This window comes from Phytophthora sojae (genome assembly GCF_000149755.1).
Source record: "Phytophthora sojae unplaced genomic scaffold PHYSOscaffold_1, whole genome shotgun sequence".
NCBI lineage: Eukaryota > Oomycota > Peronosporomycetes > Peronosporales > Peronosporaceae > Phytophthora > Phytophthora sojae.
In genome coordinates, this window is record NW_009258115.1 from 11933613 (window position 1) to 11953947 (window position 20335).

A 20335-nucleotide genomic window follows, 5' to 3' on the forward strand; every position below is an offset into this window, starting at 1 on the left:
CCATGGGCGGCGAGTCCAAGCACGAGGGCGAGGACGAGCAGGAGATGGGCGACGTGGTGCCGCCCATGCCCGCGGGCTTCTCCACGCCCCGTCGGCGGCAGCAACAGGCGAGCGGCAACTTCGAGTTCAGCGTCACGCCCGAGCCCAGTCGGCGGCGTCTCTCGAGCTCCAGAGGCCGCCAGCCGCCCGCCGGACTGGAGGAATCCCCCGCCAGGTACTCGCCCAGCAAAGTGAAGGCGGCGGTGCGCTCGTTCGCCGACTTTTTGCACTTTCTGGTAGGTTTGAAGCGCGCAGAGAGGGGAAGTGAGGGTTGTAAGAGGACTTAGAGCCAATTTTTCGTGTCTCTTTGTGCGTCTGGAGGAACAGGAGGAGCACCAGCAGGAGCACACGCTCATGCCGGTCATTATCCAGAGGTTCGCGGAGCTGGGGGCTGTCATTGAGTCCCAGAAGAGGCACATTGACCGCTGGAAGGTGCGGACCTTGAGCTGGGGGTGTTGGGCTGATAGAGAGTGGGGGCTGATGATAGTGGGGGTGCAATTATTAGGGCAAAGAGCTGGACTTGGCTATTGAGGAGGCGCAGCAGAACCTGGAGCTCATCCGCGAGCTCGGCGAGGTTAGTTAATGATAGGGAACTTGTGTGTGAAGCAGTGGAGAATTATTTACTGATGCAAATGTTGTTCATGTTTGCAGACTATTCAGAAGCAGGAGCTGCAGATTGCGTCGGACAAGGTGGAGAAGCAGCAGTGGGAGGAGAAGTACCATCTTGCAGCGCAGGAGGTCGAGTCGCTCAAGAAGCAGGGAACGTACCAGATCCAGCAGCTACGCTCCGAGGTGGCCATGCTGCGACAGGCGGGTGTCGACGTGGAGAATAAGCTGAAGGAGCGCGACGCTGCCTTTGCTTCGCTGCAGAAGAGCAATGAGACGCTCAAGTCGCAATTCCAGAAGATGGAGCATGACAGCTCCGTGGTCGTGCAGGAGAACACGACGCTCAAACAGCAAGGGGCGCACCAGTCCGACGAGATGCGGGCTCTGGAAAAACAAATCGACGAGCTGCGTGAACATTATGAGTCAGTTGCTAGTAAAGCGACGGAACTGGAGCAGGATGTCGCGACTTGGCAGGCCAAGTATGAAGAGAAGGAGCACCAGGTGGGCGAGCTGGAGAATGCGCTTAATCACGGAAGGCAAGAAATGGGGCAGCGCCAGGGAAATCTCGAGCGCTTGATGGCCGATAACCGCAAGTTACAGGAGCACGTGGACAGGATGGCGCAAGAGCACGAGAAGCAGCTCGCGGATCAGCACAAATATCGCAGTGACGTTGAGGCAGAGCGCCAAAAGCTGAGCCAAGCTCTGCAGCAAGAGGCAGCGCGGTTCCAGAAGCTCAAGAAGGAAGCCGCCGAGGTGCGTGCACAGATTGAGGCGCAGGCTATGTCTGCGATGAAGCAACGTGAACAGCAACTGCTGGACGAGAAGTCTCGTGTGGAAGAAGAACTGCAACACCAGTTCAGTAAGATCAACCAGGAGAACATCGAGTTACGAGCAAAGGTGGAGAGTCTGAAAGAAATCAATCGACGCAAGAGCACAGAGATCGGTCGATTAATGGAGAGCTCCCAGGAAGCCGAGCAGCAGCAGCAATCGCGCGTTGCAGAGGCTCAAAGAATGCAGCAGCTGACGGAGGAAGTAGCTCGTGCTAAGCAGCAGATGGAGGCCGTGTCGAAGGAAATTGCTGCTAAGGATGCTGCTCATGCTGAAGCGATGAAGTCGCAGTCGACTGAATTCGAGAACCAGTATAACGACTTCGTTGCTCAAGTCGAAGAACAGTTCAATGAATTGACTCGCGAGAATGAGCAGCTGCGAGCAGATATTGACGAGGCAGCGAACAAGTTGCAAGTGTATGAGGGGCAGTCAGCAGCAGGAGGGGAGGAACTTACCAAGTGGCGTACGGAGTGCGAGAAGCTTCAGCACCAATTGCACGAAGGTGCGCGTGAAAATGACTCCTTGAAGCGGGAAATCGAGCATCGTCTGCAAGAGATTGAAGTGAAGAATAAGGAGATCTCTGAGCTGAACGCGCACATCGAGCAGTTCTTGTCCCCTGATAACGAGCGTACGAAAGAAGTGGAGCTCTTGCAGAGAGAGCGTGTGCGTTTGGAAGAACAAAACCGGGAGCTGCAGGGACAGATCGAGACTATCCGTGTGGAGGCTGATGCTAGATTGAATGAAGCTCAGCAAGTACACGGTCGCTATCTCGAGGAGAAGACGGCTCATGAAAACACGGTCCGCTCGTTGTGCGCGGAGAAGGAAGAGATGAACCGCAACATGCTTGCACTGGCATCAGAGAAGGCGACGCTGGAGTTTCAAATCACGTCGGTCCGTACCGAGATTGAGCACTGGAAGGCGTCTGTCCAGCAACTGGAAAACGACAAGCGCGAGCTTGAACTTCGACTCCAGGAATTGATGCGGCAGGCGACCGAGCAGATCGAATCACAGAAGCAATCGGCAGCTATGGCCAATGAGGATGGCCGAACGCAACTACAAAAACTGACGGCTCAGCTTGTACAGCGTGACGCGCAGATGAGCGAAGGCCACCAGCAGCTGCGGACTTTGCAAGACACGGTTCAGTCGTTGGAAGATAAACTCCGATCTCAGCAGTATGAGTACGAGAGTTTGCAGATCAAAAACGAGCAACTAACTATGGAGATCGAGACCCTTCTCAACGAGAAGCACAGGTTGGAACAGGTTATGCGTCAGCACGGCTCATCGTTCTTACACGCTGGTCAGCCTGTGGAGGATATTTCCCTAAGTTTGGAGCAGATGATACGCGAGATGGACCAGCGTCTCCAAGAAGAAAGCGACAAGGCTAACCATCTACAAGCAGTCATGGATTCCCAATTGGACGCGGAGCAGCAGCACTTGACGAATGAAAAACGTGAGCTCGAGGAGGAGATTTCCAGGCTTCAACGACAACTCGAGGATAATGCTACCGAATTTGAGAAGTTGGACTCGGAGCTTCTGCACTTGCAGCGCGAACGCGACGAGCAGGAGCGTGCAATTGAAGAGATGCAACAAGCCATTTCAGCGCGCGAGGACGAAAACTGGAGGCAAGGCGCTGTGAATGGTGATGTTGAACGCCTTAACGCGGAGCATAAAGAGTTGGAAGCAGCTCACGAGCAGTTCAAGACGGAGATTATGGCCCAGTTGAAAGAAAAAGAGAACAAGCTGGCTGACTTGGAAGATGATATCTCAGAACTGCAGTCCAAGCTCGATCAAGAGAAGGAAATGACACGTCATTTGCAGTCCAAGCTCGATCAAGAAAAGGAGGTGTCGCGTCATGTGAAGGATCGCTCTACTGCTGAGAAAGTAGAACACGCAGATGGTCTTTCCCAGGATCAAGCCCGCGTGAAAGAATTGGAAACCTCGGTGAAGGAACTGCAGCGCAAGCTCAGAGCTAGCGAGCAGGCTGTGGCAGAAATGATGGATCAACTACCACGGATGAAGGAGCTAGAGGCTTCAGTGAAGAAACTGCGGCGCGAGCTTGAGGCTAGTGAACAGGTTGCAGCAAAGAAGACGGAACAGGTGGAGGATTTGGAAGCCTCAGTGAAGAAACTACAGCGCAAGCTCGAGTCCAGCGGTCAGTCTTCAACAGAGAAGACGGAGCAGGTGGTGGAGTTGGAAGCCTCAGTGAACAGACTACAGCGCAAGCTTGATGCCAGTGAACAGTCTGCAACGGAGATAAAGGAGCAACAGGCGCGGGTGGAGGAGTTAGAAGCGTCAGTGAAGAGGCTTCAACACAAGCTCCAAGTTAGTGAGCAGTTTGTGGCAGGTAAGGAGCAGAATGCCATGCACGAGAAGCTGCAGAAGGAGAGGGAATACCGTTCGTTGCAAGCGCGGTATGATAATCTAGCTGCTGAAAATGCGGCTACTCTCGAGAAAATGGATGCAAAGGTGGAGGAGGTGAACCACCTTCACAAGGAGATTGACCAGTTGCACGAGGAAATCGAACGGCTGCACGAGGAGATTCGTGACAACACGGCTGAGATGGATAACGCTAGGGGCCATCTCCACGTATCTGAGCAGCTTACGATGAAACTGGAGGAAATGCAGGACGAGTTGGCTGCACGCGAGGAAGACTTACGTCTGCATGAATCTGAATTGGCGGCGAAGGATGAAGAGCTTCAACGTGCCAGGGATGCTGAAGAAGAGCTGAAGCGTCATCTTGAGGACAAATTGAATGAGAAGGGGGACGAAGTTGTCTCCCTTCAAGAACAGAACGCGAAGTTCCGTGAACAACTCAAGCGAGTTGCTCAAACCAAATTGTCGTCGAAGCAGTCTGCTGAAGCTGCTGCTGCCGCCCGAGAAACAGCTATGAAAGAACTGGAGGACGCCTACGAGCAGTCGGTGCAGCGAGAACAGGAGCTTTCATCACAAATTGCTCAACTCGAAGATGCCAAGTCAGGGATGCTTGACCAGTTTCGTCGCGAGATGAGGAAGCTGAACATTGAGTTTGGTGCGCAAAGCAGTGGCTACGTCGACGACAGTGCCTTTCACCGCGGCATTACGGAAGTGTCAGCCCTTCTTCGGAGTTACCAAGACCGTGAGACCCGACAGGACGCACTGATTCACCGCAAAGAAAAGCAGATCAACGACCTGAAGGCACGGCTGGATGAGATCGAGCATTCGTTCCACGACGAGATGAAGCAGCACACGGAACGAAAGCAGCGAGAAAAGGAGCGGTCGTTCCACCAGCAGCTGGAAACTATGAGGGAAGAAGTCTCGAAGCTGAAACTGGAGAACCAGGAGCTGCGTGAGAATCCCACAATTGATGCTAACGTCGAGGCCAGCGCCGAGGTAGCTCGTGAGTGGGAAGAGAAGTGTGCCAAGCTCAAGCTCCGCGTGCGTGAGCTGAAGGAGGCGAACGCGAAGCTCAAGGAAAGTCGCTTCTCGAAGGCCGACATGAAGGCGCTTGTGAAGGAGGTGGAAAGTCTGACGAACCAGGTGTTGGAGAAGGACATGCAGCTCCAGGCTCTTCGTAAACGTGGACTCAAGAGCAGCAGTGCTTCAGCTGCTGCGACTGGATCCCGCCGTTCTAAGGACTTGCTGCTTGCGTTGCAGGTGAAGGAGGACAAGATCATGGTGCTTAACGACCACTTGACGGGGCTTATGACGGAGAACATGCGGCTGCAGCATAGTACAGAGCAGTACGCGATCCAGTTCGGCCCCCTGGATGGTGCGACCACGAATGGTGTCATTGGCAACTCAGGTGTCCGAGTACCCAGCCGCAAGCGGCAACAGCCTGCCGTTCGATCCCAGTAGAAGAATCCAACTCAAGACAGATAAGGGCGCTCATCTTGTGACGTATCCAGCGTCCTCACTCATTCAACAATATTTACTGACGTTCTCTTGCTTGCAGTGTGTCGTGTATTGTGTTCTACTAGTTCAGTCCATTGGCTGTACACTTGCTTAGCTTACACTAGTTGACGCTGCTTTGTTTCAGGGAGGTACGCCCAGAAGAAGACCAGACACACGACGTACGTGGCCCCATATGCGAGGAAAGTGGCCGCGGTGCCGAAGAACTCAAACAGTGTCAGCATAGAGCCGTTCACGAGCAGCGAGATGAGTGACATGGTGAACGTGCAGTAGCTCATGTATCGCGCTCGGTAGCTGTTGTCCTGGAAGAGCTCGCTCAGGATCACAACGAAGAGGATGCTGGGACCGACAGCGGCGAACACGTTGAGCACGGCGAAGGTGATCATGATGCTCGCGGACGCCGCCGAGCTGCGTGCAAAATCGTCGGTGGAGTAGCGCGCAAAAATTCCACCGCTCACAACGAAGCAGGCGCAGACGACGGCAAGGCAGATCAAGTACACTTGCCGCCGTGAGAACCTCGCAATGACGTAGCGTCCAGCGAAAAGCACCGACACCACGGCCACGAGCGAACAAAGCAGCCCAAAAATGTTGGCATCGCGACGTGAGTACGACGAGCTGGTCTTGGCGATGATCTCCGGCCCGTAGAAGAGAGACGCGTCAACGCAGTTATTTACATAGGCCAGCAGGATACCGATCACGAGCTCGAGGTGCGGGTTGGGAGGCGCTGGAGTCCTTGTGGCTTCCGCAGACGACGGTGAAGCATCAGCAGAATCCTGCTCGGCCGGACGTCGGTAGTTCCCGTTCGAGCGCTTGATAGTAACAGCAGCAGCACTGGAACTGTCGACGCTCTCTTCATCTGAGAGGTCTGTGGCTCCATCTTCCAGATCCGTCGTCGGGTTCTCCTTCCAGCGAAGCCACTTGATGCTCTCCGGGAAGTGGAAATGGAAGTTGTAGAGTACGTAGAGCGCCGGCAAGCTGCCGAACGCCAGGCACGCTCTCCAGTTCTCGCTCACCGCGATCATGAACAGATACGGCACCGCCACGCCCGAGTTCACTCTACAATCCAACAGCACTGTTAGCACAGCCACACAGCCTTATCAATCCTCCTTCATCTGCCACTCACCCGAGTTGAAAGAGCGTGAGGTACGCCCCACGACTCGTTGCGTCCACGCACTCACTAATGTACATCGGGATGAGCAGTATGGACAGCCCGTTGCCCACCCCGGAGCACAGTCTCCACAGCACGAGCCACGAGAAGCTCGTGCTAGCCATACCCGCCAGCAACGCGCCCACAATGGAGCACGAGCACGCGAACATGGCCGTGGCCTTGCGACCGAAGCGGTCGGCCAGGCAGCCGCCCACCAGCATGGAGCAGGCGTCGCTGAGCGTCGCCGTGGCGCTCAGAGCCTCCTCGTGCGTCGACGAGAGCTGCAGGTCGTCCCGCATGTACTGCAGCGTGGCTGCCAGGCTGAGGAATAACCGGCGGGAGAGCTACGAGTTAGCACTACTTACTTAGTAGTTGGCTGAGCTTTTGTCTAGTCTAGCTAGTCGCACCTGACGTTGTAGCCGTAGATGAGGCCGCCCATGATGCTGAAGAGCGCCCACGTGCGGCGTTTGAAGCCGCCAATGCCCCCATAGCTCTCATTTTCTGAGCTCTCGTCCTCCGTGGCGTCGTGGCGCTGCTGGCGCTCGGAGCGCAGCCGCAGGAGCTCCTTGGTCTCCTCGGGCGACATATTGCGCTTCTGGGGCTCGACCATGTTGACGTTGCGTCAACCGGACGTGATTTGGGTCGCTTTTTAACTAGGTGCCCATATCAGAGGACCCAAATGACCCAATTAGAAAGGTGACCAAAAACAGACAGCGCAGGAAGAAGACGATGCCCAAGTTCTACGGCGCCGCGCGGTGGGCGCCCAAGCTCATCCTGCTGCAGATGCTGTGCATGCAGGTGCGTTGCCTTAGCTACACCGGTCTCCCCTCTACCGATGCGTACCCTTTTCTCCTTCTAACGTGGTGTCTATCCAACGCTATTAGTGCTCGCACTACGTGGCTCAGGGCCTGATGCTGGGCATCTGCCACGGCGCCCACGTGACGCTGGACCAGTTCTTCGCCTACCACACGCAGACGATCGTGACGGTTCAAGGGCTCAAGAACTGCTTCGCTGTTGTGGCGGCGAGCTTCGTCAGGTTGGTGCTGTGTAGCTCTTGGTGTCAATTAAGTGATCTTTTGGCTCACTTCTCTCTGGTTGCTGCTGTGCTGTGCAGTGCCGTGTGCCTCGCGCTCTTCGTGGAGCGCGCCAAGAAGTGCCTGGACTTTGGCGTGACGCTCTACTTCATTGACTTCCTGGTGCAATGCTTCTATTCGGTCAGTGGTCTGGGAGTGGAGATGAGGAGGGGGCTTATGGCTGACGTGGTCTTCTTTGTTATTGCAGGAGTTCCCCAAGATGTGGGACTGGTGGCTGGTTCACCTCGTGGCGGCGAGTATCACGATCGTGCTGGGCGAGTATCTGTGCTCACGGCGTGAGTTGGAGGAGATCCCCATGGTCGACCTCTTCACGACGAAGCGTTCGTCCCGTAAGAACTAGCGAGACATCATCATCCCCAAAAGGTTTCGAATCTTCATGAATAATGCACTCTGAAGTCTACGTTAACGTGTTTGTTTTGCTACGGAACATACATCTTGTATGAAGTTGGTCAAGAGATTGTTTATCCTCCAGCGCGGGTCTGGGTAGACGACGCACTGGGCTTTTGCAACAGGAACGTGACCATGTCGAGTTGCATGAGGTAGGACTTCTCCATGCGATCCATGGCTTGACGTACGTTGTCATCGAGGCAACGTAGGCGCGGCAGCAAGTCGGTGTACGCTAGCGCGGCCACGAGGTGCTCCAGGTTCTCGTCCCGCAGAATCTGCCGCGGAAGACGGAGGTGCGTCAAACGAGGAAGCGTGGCTAGCTCTTGCAGTAGCACCGACATTGGCACTCGGGCGCGAGACAGGTCCAATCGCTGAAGTGTACAAGTCTGGGTGAGAGCTAGCTTGCGCACCCAGGAGGAGGACGCGGAGGACGGAGCGACGACGCTGACAAAGCGTTCTGCTGGGAGATTCGCTTCCTCCAGGGCCTTGGCGAAGTATTGAATGCCTAACGTCGTCCTGGGCATGAGCTCGTCGATCACGGCTGGGCTCGCCGAGGAGCTGGCATTGTCGTTCGGTAGCCCTTCGACACGGGAGGGTAAGCTGCCGTAGTACGCTACGAGCTTGCTCTTGTACTCGTTAACGTCGTTGATCGGTGTCGTTGACCAGTGACGCGACGAACTGCGATCAAGCTGAGACCCTGGACGCTGAAGGTAGTCGTGACGAAGCAATTTGGATGCGGTGGCCGAATGGGTGATGATGAGGTACTTTGCATACTCCAGGAAACCTCGCAGACCACTCGAAAAGCTGGCAGGGAAACGCAGTAGCAGCGCCAGTACTGTGGACGTCGTTGGGTCCGCAAACCGACCACGCGCCCACACTGTCATTGCGGTCTGAATCACCGAGCTTACCATGGAGGGGTGAGGGAGTGCTAGTCGGTTGCGAAAAATTGCCGGCACACCACCTCCCTGACCCCCGTTGCCCCCAACACCAATGCCGATACCAGCTTCAGCTGGAACCACCCCTGCTAATCCCTGGTGTTGTCGCTCAATGTTACGCAGACCAGCGTCATTCAACATGCCTGGAGCAGGGAGGTTCACCTCCGCATCCTCCACAAGTATCGGGTCTAGTACTTGTCCTTGTGTGCCACCAGTGTGCTGGCAATTCCTGCGGCTAAGAAATAGCTGGAAGAAAGGAGTGCGCCGTTTACCGAGCAAGTGATAATCCTGCAGACCCTTGGCCTCCAACTCATGGGTCTCTAGCATCTCCACGTTGTCATCATCGGCTTCGTCCACATCGCTTTCTTCGCCTTCCTGCTGTGAGCCTGCCGCATTTGAAGCGCTTTGAGCCCATTCGGTCTTGCGCCTCCGTGGCGAGCTGTGCACCACGATATTAACTGGAGAGATATCTACATGCTCGCAGTTGGACCGCTCTAGAGCATCCACTGCCAGCAGCATTTGGCGCAAGAAGGAGCGCAATGTGCGCTCGCTCACACGACGCTTTGTAGCCAACCAAGCACTCAGCGTCAATCGATCCCGTCCATCCGCCACGCTGTAGACGTCCTCGTCGTCGGCAGCACCTGCACCATTCTGGACATTCACCGCTGCATTCTGCTGTTCCGCAGGCGCCCCCAGTACTCCTCCAACTACTTGATGCACTCCCTGAGCCTGTAGATTCAAGTTGGCAGCCATCCGCGTCATTACCTGATCCTCCTGCGTCCTCAGCGCTGTCGCGGCTGTGTTATACTTCACACACACCAAATGCACACTGGACACTGCTTCATCCCCTTGTCGTTGCGGTACCCGCTGCCTCGGCAGCGCGCCAACCTGAGCATGTCTGTTGAGCGTCTGGAACAGCTCCAGAATCCTTCCGTTATACCTCGGCGCTGCATTCGTCGTCGCTGTGTTCGTCCTAGACGTATCGTCGCCGCACTCTGTCGTGTACGCCGCCTGGGCGAGCTTGAGTCTCTGGCACACCATGTACACTAGGATTGCCGGGATATCCTCCCGTCGATGGGTCGGGTCTCGCTCCAGCCCAAGCAGCGGACGCAGCGGGTACCGTTCATGCGGCGTGACCAGCAGAGGCTCCCAGAACAGATCGTATCTGGCCAGCGCCCTCCACGCCCTGCAGACGCCGCTGACGCGCAGCAATTCCTGGCGCGAGAAGAAGGCGAAGAGAAGCATCTCCAGCCCCCCGAGTGCGTCAATGCCCACGCTCTGCCGTGCGTTCTTGGCCTGACGTTGGCTGTCACCTCCAACTCCTTGATCTCCTTCTTCCTGCCAGTCCAGCGACTCGTCCGAGCCCGAGAGGATGAGGCTGGTGGCGATCTTCATGGAGTAGCCGTCCCTCCGCTTGTCCAGCGGCCGCAGCGGGAAGAACTTCATGCGCTCGCGCACCTGCCGCAGCGCGCGTAGCTTGTCCCTGCACTGGCACAGCTGCAGCATGAGCGGGTCCTCGTCCTGCCGCGTGTGCGGCGAGTAGGCCGTGGGCTTTGGCTCGAAGCTCTGGTTCTGGATGGAGCGGATCCATTGCGACGACGACGAAGAGGAGGAGGAGGAGGAAGGGTCATGGCCGTCGGTTGCGGGGCGCTTGGGCCGTCGGCGCGGCGAGGAGCTGGTGGTGGCGGCGGAAGAGGCCATGACGAGGAGGGCGACAGTAATGGGGCTGCTGGCCGTGCCCACTTTTGCCAAGTGAGACTTCCGAGGAATGAAAAAATGTCGATTATCAGGTTTGGGAGGAAGGGCGAATAGAATGTGTATCTGGATAGCTTTTGATGCAGAAATCCACTTGTAGAGAGGTTCGCCTGTCCCCGTGTGTATTTATGGCGGAAACGCCCCAACGGTCATGCATTTCGGTGGCGTTGGAGCTTGCAGCAGCAGTAGGGCCATGCCACAACAAGAAGGAGAGCGACGGCAAGCTTGGCACGAACCTTGATTAGGGGTAGTCAATGTCCGCAGCAACAGCTCACTTTTTTCCGCCACAGCAAGTCGGATTTTTTCCGGGGCTGTGATTGGCCAGGAAAAAAATCGGCGACCGGAACAAAAAGTCGTTCCGGTCGAGCCGCAGCAGCAGCTCGTTTTTTTTTTCTGGCGCCAAGATCTGAGCATCAACGGTACGGTAGCATGGTCGTCGCGCGAGAGAAGACTCCGCCCTTGGGGCTTGCGCTGCGAGCAGAGTAATCTAGTAAGCCTACTTGTGTCAGTCGGATGCCTTGGTGTCCAGCAAGCGTTGCTCCAGCGCGATCATGTAATAATGCACAATGTATGTCGAGGGACGGAGAGAACACGAGCCCTTCCTTCTATCTATACTACACTCGAGTCTTCCTTAGCAAGCAGCCTAGGACTGTGTCTAAAGCTGCATCCACTAATCGCTGCGTGTTGGAAGGCGCTGAGAGTAGTGAGCGGACGGCAGTTCGCTCCGCTAGCTACAGCTAACTTAGCCCTACTTTCGCATCGGCAGGCCGAGCAACAAGCGCCTCCCCCAACAAAACTCAACACGCTCAGTCTCCTCACCTTGACCATCAACAACAGGTGAGCCTCCTTCGTGCTCACGCGCGACCTCAGCAACTCTACAACTCGGATAGACGCCGACTGGAGTTTCATGCTAAGATCAACACCTACCACGCCGATTGCAGTAGGATGAACACGCTGTTGCCTTCTCACACTCAACCTGAAGGAGGCAGAGGACACCACCTTCCTCTTGCTGGCGCTCCGGGCATTCCAGCGTACGCTTCCCAGCATCCCAGAGGACAAGCGCGTAGGCTGGGGCGTGGGGGGACGGAAAATCTTGATCTGTTGCTGCGGACAGTGAATGGGGTGGTCAACGCACTCAGCTTGTGATTGGTAAAAAAACATTTGTCGTGTCTGAGTGAGAAAAAATTAGTTGCTGCTGCAGGCATTGACTGTACTGTACCCCCATTGTCCCAAGCCCTGCAACATCAAAAAACCAAAAGTTGTCATTCGAGCGAGGGTCTCAGTTGAAGCCGTCCATTCGACCAATCACAGCTCGCCGCGACGCGCTTTTTGCCCAATCGACGGCGAGCGACGGTTTTGGAACAAGCGTCTCGGCATTATCATTTTTCGCTGCGCGCGACTCGAGCTCGACCTCGACCATGGGCAGCAAGGGCGGCAGCACGGCCGCCGAGCTGCGGCTCAAGTTCCTGTTCGCCAACCAGGACGGCGTGCGCGTGGAGATGGGCTTCCCCAGGGCGACGACCGTGGCGCAGGTCAAGGAGCAGCTCATGCGCAGCTGGCCGCAGAGTGCGTCACGCTCGCCATCGTTTCATTCAGCGTGGCTGGTCTCACCTAATACTTGCAAATTCTATTGCCAGACGTGCCGCCGGCCGAGGACGCCAAGTCCGTCCGGCTGATCTGCATGGGGCGCGGCATCCTGCAGGACTCGCACACGCTCGAGTCGGCGGTCCCGGCCTTCGACACGCACCCGACGCCCGTGAACGTCTCGGTCTACCGCAAGTCACAGACGGCAGTGCGGGGTACGCGACTTGATGATGTTGCTGCTGTTGCTGTTGGGAGAATGAAGCTGACTGTGTTGTGTTGCTGCTGCTGCTGCTGCTGTAGAAGCAACAGGGGGTCACGCTGCTGCGAAGACGGTGGAGTCGGCGGGTTGCGGCTGCGTCATCTGCTAGCAACGGTACCATCGATCCATGTACATGTACACACAAGCAGCACGCGCGCTCAGGCAGGGGCATACTACCCACTTATACTCATGCTGCGCGACGTTCGCTGTCTCTATCTTTGACTCCTGTTTAGCACTAAGTTATTGGGAAAACACGAGCTAACTACCCTTTCGACATTGCATCGCTGGCGCCTACCGTATCAGCAGAAGGGCTGCTGGCAGATCGGACACTTGTTCTTGCCGGACTGGTTGAACCACTTGTACAGACACGAGTTGTGGTACTTGTTGTTGCACGTCTTGCACGGCAGCGACGGCAGCCCCATGTTCTTCGGGTTCAGGATCGAGTAACAGATCGGACACGGCTCCACGCCCTCGAACTCCTTGTCCACGTTGTGCTTCCACAGCAACACGGCGTCCAGCAGCGAACCATCGCGGGACGAGGTCACGCGAATAATCTGCAGCACCCACCGCCGCCAGCGGTCTTCGGAGATGCCGATGCGCTTGGTGCACTCCACCTCCACACAGCGCAGCGGGTAGGACGACGGCACGCGCACCACCATCTCCAGTGCACACTCGTCCTTCATGTACGTCGTTGTGATCTCACGAGACACACGACTGCCCTTCACAGTCATCTCTTCGTCGTCCCACGACTCACCAACAGCCGAGGAGCCATCGCTCGCCTTCTGGATCAGCTCCAGCTCAGCTGCGAGCACCGACGGAGTGATGTGGTCTTCGAAGTACTTGGCAGCCCAGCTACGCGTAGCGCGCGAGCAGTCGTCATTCCACCAGGACCGCACCATCGCTGGCAGGCGCACGACTGTACGGAAGAAAACGCGAGTGCCAAGCTGGAACACGCGCGTCTTGTGAAGGCTCCACGTTTCGTCGTCCTCCTTCTTGTCCAAGTCAGTGACATCAAACAGCGCAGCGTCTTGCAGTTCCGATACGGCGGCCTTCGATGCAGACTGCGATTCTTGCGACAGCAAAGCCGAGCTGAAGTTCAGGAAGTTCGTGAGCATTCCGTGGCGCACGACGTACGAGCTGAGCGACGATGCGATGAGGGTGGACGAAGCACCTTCTCCGTCACTGTTACCACTCGATGGGAACAACTGCAGGAAGAGATCCCAAAGTAGCAGCTTCCCCGTAATGTCTTCCCGCTCTTGCACCTTTTGCTTGCGGCTACGCATGCGGATGTTCGCAGCACCACTCTCGCCGTTCTTCTCAGCAAACACAGCACGCAGCGCTGATCGCAAAGCCTTAGGAATGAGCACTCGTGCTAGAGCGGCCTCAGTCGCGGCCTCATCCTCGGCATTCACATCAATCGCACTGGCATCATAATTGCGCAAGCGAAGAGCACCGCTGTAGGAAGCCAGAATGTACAGCAACGCGCGCAACACCGGTTGCAGCGGGTAGCGCTTTCCGTTGAAAAGTGACGCTAAAGTCTCGATGCCTCCAAATGACTCCAGCACCAACCGGTTCACGTGATCGACATCGTGGATGCTCGTAAGGGTCGAACGCAACGCCGGAAGAGCATTCGCAAGCACCTCTTCGACGTTAAACCACAGCTCAGCGAGCTGGTAGCACTGAGACGGGGACACCAATGCCACATACGTGGTCACAATGCTCGCCTTCAGCTCCGCGCTCTCGGAAAGTGCGCACAGCACGGTAGACAGAAGCGCTTCACGGTAGTGAGCAGCGAGCTCATGTAGCGCATCCGGGTTAGACTCGTACATCGCACTCACAAGTCTCATCAGGGCCAGTCTCGCCGACACGAGCTCATTCGAGTAACTGAGTACAATTTGCTCCTCATCGCCCTTGACAATCCTTCGATCACCAAGTGCGGGGTCGCGCTTGTGAATCATGAGTGCTGTGATTTTGGCAGTCTCCGACTTACCAGCGATCGCGTGCGTGACAATGAGACGTGCCAGACTCTCCCACGCAGCACGGAAACCCGATGACGCCCTTTGCAGATATCTCGAGAGAGCACTGGCGTACTCTGCAGCGGCGATCCACTCGGCAACTTCCACAACTGTTGAAGAGCTAGGTGCCAGTGCCTTCTGGAGTCGCGACACAATTGTTTCCTGCGTCGGGAGACTAATCACATCGGGTACAGGAGCACTGGAAACACTCGATAACTTCTCTTCTTCCTTTGCAACTCTGGTCACCAACCTCTGATACTCGAGGAATTCAGTCGCGGATCCCACGACGACCATCTCGTCACATTGAGCGAAGAAGTCCTTCAGTGTAGAGGCCACTTCGTCACTAGATTCGTCCTGTGAGTGCATGCCACTGAGCAGTGAGACAACAACAGTGTGGGTGGCTTCAGCCTTCCAGTCGCCATTCTGAGCCACCAAGTCCTTTACGAATTTCGTTCGTGATGCGACCGAGCTGAAGATCGATAGTACTGCTGCAACCAGTATGTCCAGCTTCTCGTGCTGCACTTGCTTGAGCAAACTCGGCTTCTGGCTTGGCGTAGTCGCACTCTGGTTCTTGTTCAAGAAGACCAGATCGCGGTATTCCGCCCTTTCACGCTTTTGCTTACCCTGACATGCAGCAAGTGCATATGCGAAAACCTTGTCAATAAGTGAGGTTGACCGCTTTAGTGCTCCATACAAGTGCTCCAGCGTCAAATAGCTTTCCATGATCTCCACCAGATCCACGCCTCTCTGAATGTGGTCGTCCGAGTGGAACACTACCCACGTCAACGCATGCGTGACATCTAGGTCCACAAGCTTGGCAACTAAATTCACTGCTCTCTGCTCATCCTCTGACGCCAGGGAAGCAAAATACCCTCCAAGAACACCGACGACTTGCGCGTCTTCACATACTTCTCCCAAGCCCGACAGCACCCGGCCGTAAAACAGCTTCTGCTTGTTATCCTCGTTGTCACCGAGACATCGCAAATTCACAGCATCCAACTTCTCCACGAGCTGAGACACTGAAAAGAATGCCTGGTCGGCACCAAGCTGCACGTAGCTCTTTACGTACGCAGCAAACTGCTTGGTGTTAAACGACACAGTGCCAGCTGGCAAATCGGCAAGGAGGAAGGTGTTGACGTGCTCAGCCAATTCGTTCACAAACGCCTCTGTACGAGTGGCGGACCACCTTTTCAAAGAGTGGCGCACAGTACGGGCCCACAGCGCACTAGCTTCAGTCCTGTAGCTTCCTCGGGCTGAGAGATGGAAAAGTTGCTTGTACAGTTGACCTTCAACAGCTTCAAGTTCGGCGGGAAGTTCCCCGTTAAGCTTGAAGAACAATTCGCACAGGTGGGTCAAAATCTGGACGACAACTGCGTCGCTGCTATCCACGCCATTTTGAATCACAAAATGACATAAAATCACCACCGCATCGGAGCTCACAACAGGAAAGTTGGAAAGGCCACCAAGACACGCCTTCAGCAGAGTCGCAAAGGCAGTCGCATCCAAATCATCCAGTCGTCCCTTCAAGCTAATCATCAAAAACTCGTCCAGCAACTTGCCTTGCCAGATGGCCTGTAGAGCCCCTAGCACCGGCTCAGACTGGTCGCTTGCAGGTACTCCACTCTCATAGCACGTTTGCCAACTTCCGCATGATAGCCACAACTTGTTACCCGGTTCGGTAACAGGAAATTGCAGTCCGTACTGAATGATGTCGCTCGCTTCAGCCATGTCACCGAATTGGACACTGCAATCCTGGAAGAGCTGCAGCAAAAACTGTTTCTTCTCCTGCGCAGCCAGGAAAAATGGCCGCGTAATCTCCAAAGCAACCCGCATCGTTTTAACTACACTCTTACTGTGGGATGATCGCTTCCACTCAGCAAGAGCATGTAACACGGGACGGTAGTGAGTGTCGAAATGCGTCTCCACCGGGATGTCGGATCCACTCAAAAGCAGTAGCTCCAATGGAACAGCCTTGCAAACGCCATTGATAGCCTCCAGCAATTGGGCAGTAGATGCATTCTTGGACGGAGAAAAGGCAGGGTCCACCACTAAGGCATCGATCTGCTCCAGTGACTGTCCGTACACTTCCTTGCTTGTCGATAGCCACTGCGCAGCCTCGAGATCTTCATTTGTATCTTTAGCATCAGTAAGCCCAGCACCAACGAGTGTGATAATACGTGAGGGGGCGAACGACATTTTAGTGATCATCGAGCTGATAGCTTCAAGTGTCCACGTGTGAAGCTTCTCCGCGAATCCATCCTTCAGAGTGTTAACCAAAGCGGAATCTGACGAAAAGCTTCGCAACCGGCTGCTCATTTTCAGCAAGCTGCTAGCGAACAGCGGAACTTCTCCCTCTGGGAACTCGGGCGAGCTGAGTGTCATCGTGAGCGAGGTCACAAACACCTTTTCAAACTGGTTTACGTAGTTAGTCTCGAAAGACTCCGCGTCTTGCTCACTCAACCACGCTGCGTTGGCGCTCTCCTTCAAGAAAATGCTGAAATATCCCGTAATACACTCGAAGAACGCTGTAATTGCAGGTGGCTCGCAGAATCGCGCATCTTTCGACTCAATAAACTTCCAGCACTGCTCCAACACCCCTGTGTACAGCACGGATTGGCCCTTGACAGGGTCTACCGCAACATCCAAGGGCACCATGGACAAGAACGGTAGCAGGGTAGGGAACGACGAGCGACCAGATCCATAGAAGCCATGTCTGATCTGTGCAAACAGACGCGGGTATACAGCACTCACGACAAATTTAGGGAAGCTGGCACTTGAGTGCCAAACGTTGGGGAACGTTTGCAGGAACGTGAGCACTGCGTTCCACATGGCGTCGTGATTCGAGGGGCTCTTGTCGCCGAGAATACCGAGCACCACCTTGCCGAAGGCCTCCTCACGCGAAGCAATAATATTCTTGGCGTTCGTGCACAGCGTCACCAGCGCCACATACACCGCTCTCCGTACAATATCGCGCGTGAAATTCGGGTGCTTGGAGGACGCCGTGGCCAGGCGCGTGAACTTGTCCGATGAGACCACGGTCGCCACAGAAACGCTCGCGTCTTCGTCGTTCAGCTTGTCCTCCAGTCCATTTTCCTTGAAGAACTTGACCAAGGCATTGATGCTCAGCACCGCAGCAGAGATGCACCTCTCGTACCTCTCCTCCTTCTCATCTGGCTGCAAGGGAATGCCCTCGAACGAGTCGGGCGTCTTCGTGAAGAAGCTCTGGAACTCCTCCATCATTGCAGGGGCGTGCTCCTCCAGCACCGTCTTCTGCATCTCCGTCTCCGGGAACAGCGTCGTGAACGCCTTCTTGGCCAGCACAGCCACGTCCGCGTTCACGTCGTGCATGGCCAAGTACCAGTACGGCAGCAGGCGCTGCAGGTGCGGCACGAAGGCGCGCGGCCGCATCTTGTCGCACAGCGCGGCCAGCACCTCGTTGAGCAGCTGGCGCACCTTGCGGTCGTTCTGGTCGCGCATCTCGAACGTGTAGAGCTGCGTGAAGTGGCCCAGCATGGGGCGCAGCTCGGCGGGCGCGCGCGGCGGCAGAACGTCCTGCAGGAAGGTCTGCAGCGCCTTGATCTTGGTCACGGCGCCCTTCTTGGCCAACATCTTGAGCGCCAGCGCGATCTCGTGGTCCGAGCCGTCGTAGATGCTCTGTACTACCGGCTTGGCGTAGAACGAGCCTACCTTGGGCGTGGCCTGGATGGCGTTGGGCGCCGGCTGCGCGAAGCTCGCGAAGCCGATGAAGGCGGGCGGCGCCGCGCCCGAGCCGGCGCTCGCCAGCAGCGACTGGTGCGCGCGCGCACTGGAGGACGCGCGGCTCTGCTCCTGCTTCTCGCGCTGCTTGTTCTTCTTGGGCGCCATCGGCGGCGGCGAGGAAGCTCTTGTGCTGGAGGATTCGCTTGTGAGCACCGAGGCGACAGGCGTGAGTGATGGTAGTTCTGGTGTGGCACACGTAGCTGGTTGTGATGGGTGCGATTGGAGGAAAATACATTTAACACGCGCTGATTGGCTGAAGGGGGCGCCCATCACGCTCTGCAATTTATTGTTTACCTGTCATAACATGTTTTACCCATTTTATAAAGTTACACGAAATACCATAACGTAGTATCAAATATCGCGAATGTGAACTGTGATAATCGATGTTTACTCGTACGTGGCCCGGGTGTATCTTATTGCGGAAGGAGGGGCCGACAGCATTCGCCAAGAAGCCCAACAAGCAGCTCAAGATGCGTCGCGCCGTGAACTCGCAGGCGCTCAAGTCGCTCGCGCGCCGCGCCCAGGCGGCCTCCCGCTCCACGTCCGCGTCGCAGCCGCACATCCAGTCGCGCGCGCTCTTCCAGACGGCGCAGCGGCCCGTGCTGCGCGCGTTCTCCACGGCCGCGCCCAAGGCGTCGGAGGAGGACCCCGCCTCTGTGCCCGTGGAGGCCGCGGAGGAGGCCGCGCCCGAGGAGGAGCAGGGCGAGGACGACATCGGCCGCAAGCTCAAGCCGCGTGAGGTCGTGGAGCAGCTGAACAAGTACGTTGTGGGCCAGGCGGACGCCAAGCGCGCCGTGGCCATCGCGCTGCGCAACCGCTGGCGCCGCCAGAAGGTCTCGGACGAGCTGCGCCGGGAGGTGAGCCCCAAGAACATCCTGATGATCGGCCCCACGGGCTGCGGCAAGACGGAGATCGCGCGCCGCCTGGCCAAGCTGTCCGAGGCGCCGTTCGTCAAGGTGGAGGCCACCAAGTTCACCGAGGTGGGCTTCCACGGCCGCGACGTGGACCAGATCATCCGCGACCTGGTCGAGAACGCCATCAACATGGTCAAGAAGAGTCGCAAGGAGCGGCTGCGCAAGCAGGTGCAGCACCTCGTGGAGAGCCGCATCCTGGACGTGCTCACGGGCGCCAACGTCACGGAGCGCTCGCGCTCGACGTTCGAGCGTCTGCTGCACGCCGGAGAGCTGGAGGACCGCATCATTGAGATCGACGTCCCGGCTGCCAAGAACCCGGGTGGCCAGCCCATCTCGTTCGTCGGAGGTGAGGGCAAGGGCATCTCCATTGAGGCCTTTGGCCGCGCCTTTGGAGAGAAGAAGACCGAGCGCAAGCGTATGACGATCGCTGAGTCGCGCGGCGTGTTCGAGGAGATGGAGATGGAGAACGCCATCGACATGACCGATGTCGTGCGTGAGGCCATCCAAGAGACCGAGGAGAACGGCATCGTGTTCATCGATGAGATCGACAAGATCTGCTCGAGCGGAGACTTCCGTCGCTCGTCGGACCCGAGCAGCGAGGGAGTGCAGCGCGACCTACTGCCTCTGATTGAAGGCAGCGTGATCTCCACCAAACACGGCAACGTCAACACGGACCACATTCTGTTCGTGGGCTCCGGTGCGTTCCACTCTTCCAAGCCGTCGGACCTGCTTGCTGAGCTCCAGGGCCGTCTTCCTATCCGTGTGGAGCTCAAGGGCCTCACTGAGGAAGACCTGCACCGGATTCTGACGGAGCCTGTGACGAACCTCATCAAGCAGCAGGTTGAGCTTATCAAGACGGAGGGTGTTAACCTGAACTTCACGGACGACGCTGTCCGTGAGATCGCTCGTGTCGCCGCGGAAATTAACCAGACCGTGGAGAACATTGGCGCCCGGCGACTGCACACGGTGGTGGAGAAGGTGGTGGAGGACATTAGCTTCGACAGTTCCGAGATGGCCCCTGGATCCACTGTCACTATCACCAAGGAGTTCGTGCTCGAGCGCGTGGGCAAGCTCATGAAGAAGACGGACCTCTCCAAGTTTATTTTGTAGGCAGTCAACGCTCCT

The 20335-nt window shown here is 56.6% G+C and overlaps 6 protein-coding genes across 6 annotated transcripts; 3 read left to right on the forward strand and 3 right to left on the reverse strand.

The window, feature by feature from the left end:
- Positions 1-5459: 5459 nt before the first annotated feature.
- On the reverse strand, positions 5460-7118 carry PHYSODRAFT_323654 (hypothetical protein; the record flags this gene model as incomplete). The annotated part of the gene is made up of 3 exons (XM_009519232.1): positions 5460-6417; positions 6485-6829; positions 6916-7118. The coding sequence occupies 3 exons, from the start codon at positions 7116-7118 to the stop codon at positions 5460-5462; spliced, it is 1506 nt and encodes a 501-aa protein (XP_009517527.1).
- Positions 7119-7237: 119 nt separating this feature from the next.
- Positions 7238-7942, forward strand: PHYSODRAFT_310251 (hypothetical protein; the record flags this gene model as incomplete). Its single annotated transcript, XM_009519233.1, has 4 exons — positions 7238-7306; positions 7393-7544; positions 7623-7722; positions 7790-7942. 4 exons carry the CDS (start codon positions 7238-7240, stop codon positions 7940-7942), a joined length of 474 nt encoding a protein of 157 aa, XP_009517528.1.
- Positions 7943-8063: 121 nt separating this feature from the next.
- PHYSODRAFT_472522 (hypothetical protein) lies at positions 8064-10430 on the reverse strand (the record flags this gene model as incomplete). The annotated part of the gene is made up of 5 exons (XM_009519234.1): positions 8064-8954; positions 9120-9212; positions 9372-9575; positions 9813-10200; positions 10279-10430. 5 exons carry the CDS (start codon positions 10428-10430, stop codon positions 8064-8066), a joined length of 1728 nt encoding a protein of 575 aa, XP_009517529.1.
- Positions 10431-12097: 1667 nt separating this feature from the next.
- PHYSODRAFT_468286 (hypothetical protein) lies at positions 12098-12631 on the forward strand (the record flags this gene model as incomplete). Its single annotated transcript, XM_009519235.1, has 3 exons — positions 12098-12245; positions 12317-12478; positions 12564-12631. 3 exons carry the CDS (start codon positions 12098-12100, stop codon positions 12629-12631), a joined length of 378 nt encoding a protein of 125 aa, XP_009517530.1.
- A 190-nt stretch (positions 12632-12821) lies between these two features.
- PHYSODRAFT_468819 (hypothetical protein) lies at positions 12822-18401 on the reverse strand (the record flags this gene model as incomplete). The annotated part of the gene is made up of 5 exons (XM_009519236.1): positions 12822-15141; positions 15214-16120; positions 16181-16457; positions 16518-16672; positions 16715-18401. 5 exons carry the CDS (start codon positions 18399-18401, stop codon positions 12822-12824), a joined length of 5346 nt encoding a protein of 1781 aa, XP_009517531.1.
- Positions 18402-18766: 365 nt separating this feature from the next.
- On the forward strand, positions 18767-20320 carry PHYSODRAFT_469020 (hypothetical protein; the record flags this gene model as incomplete). Its single annotated transcript, XM_009519237.1, has 1 exon — positions 18767-20320. One exon carries the CDS (start codon positions 18767-18769, stop codon positions 20318-20320), a length of 1554 nt encoding a protein of 517 aa, XP_009517532.1.
- Positions 20321-20335: the final 15 nt, after the last annotated feature.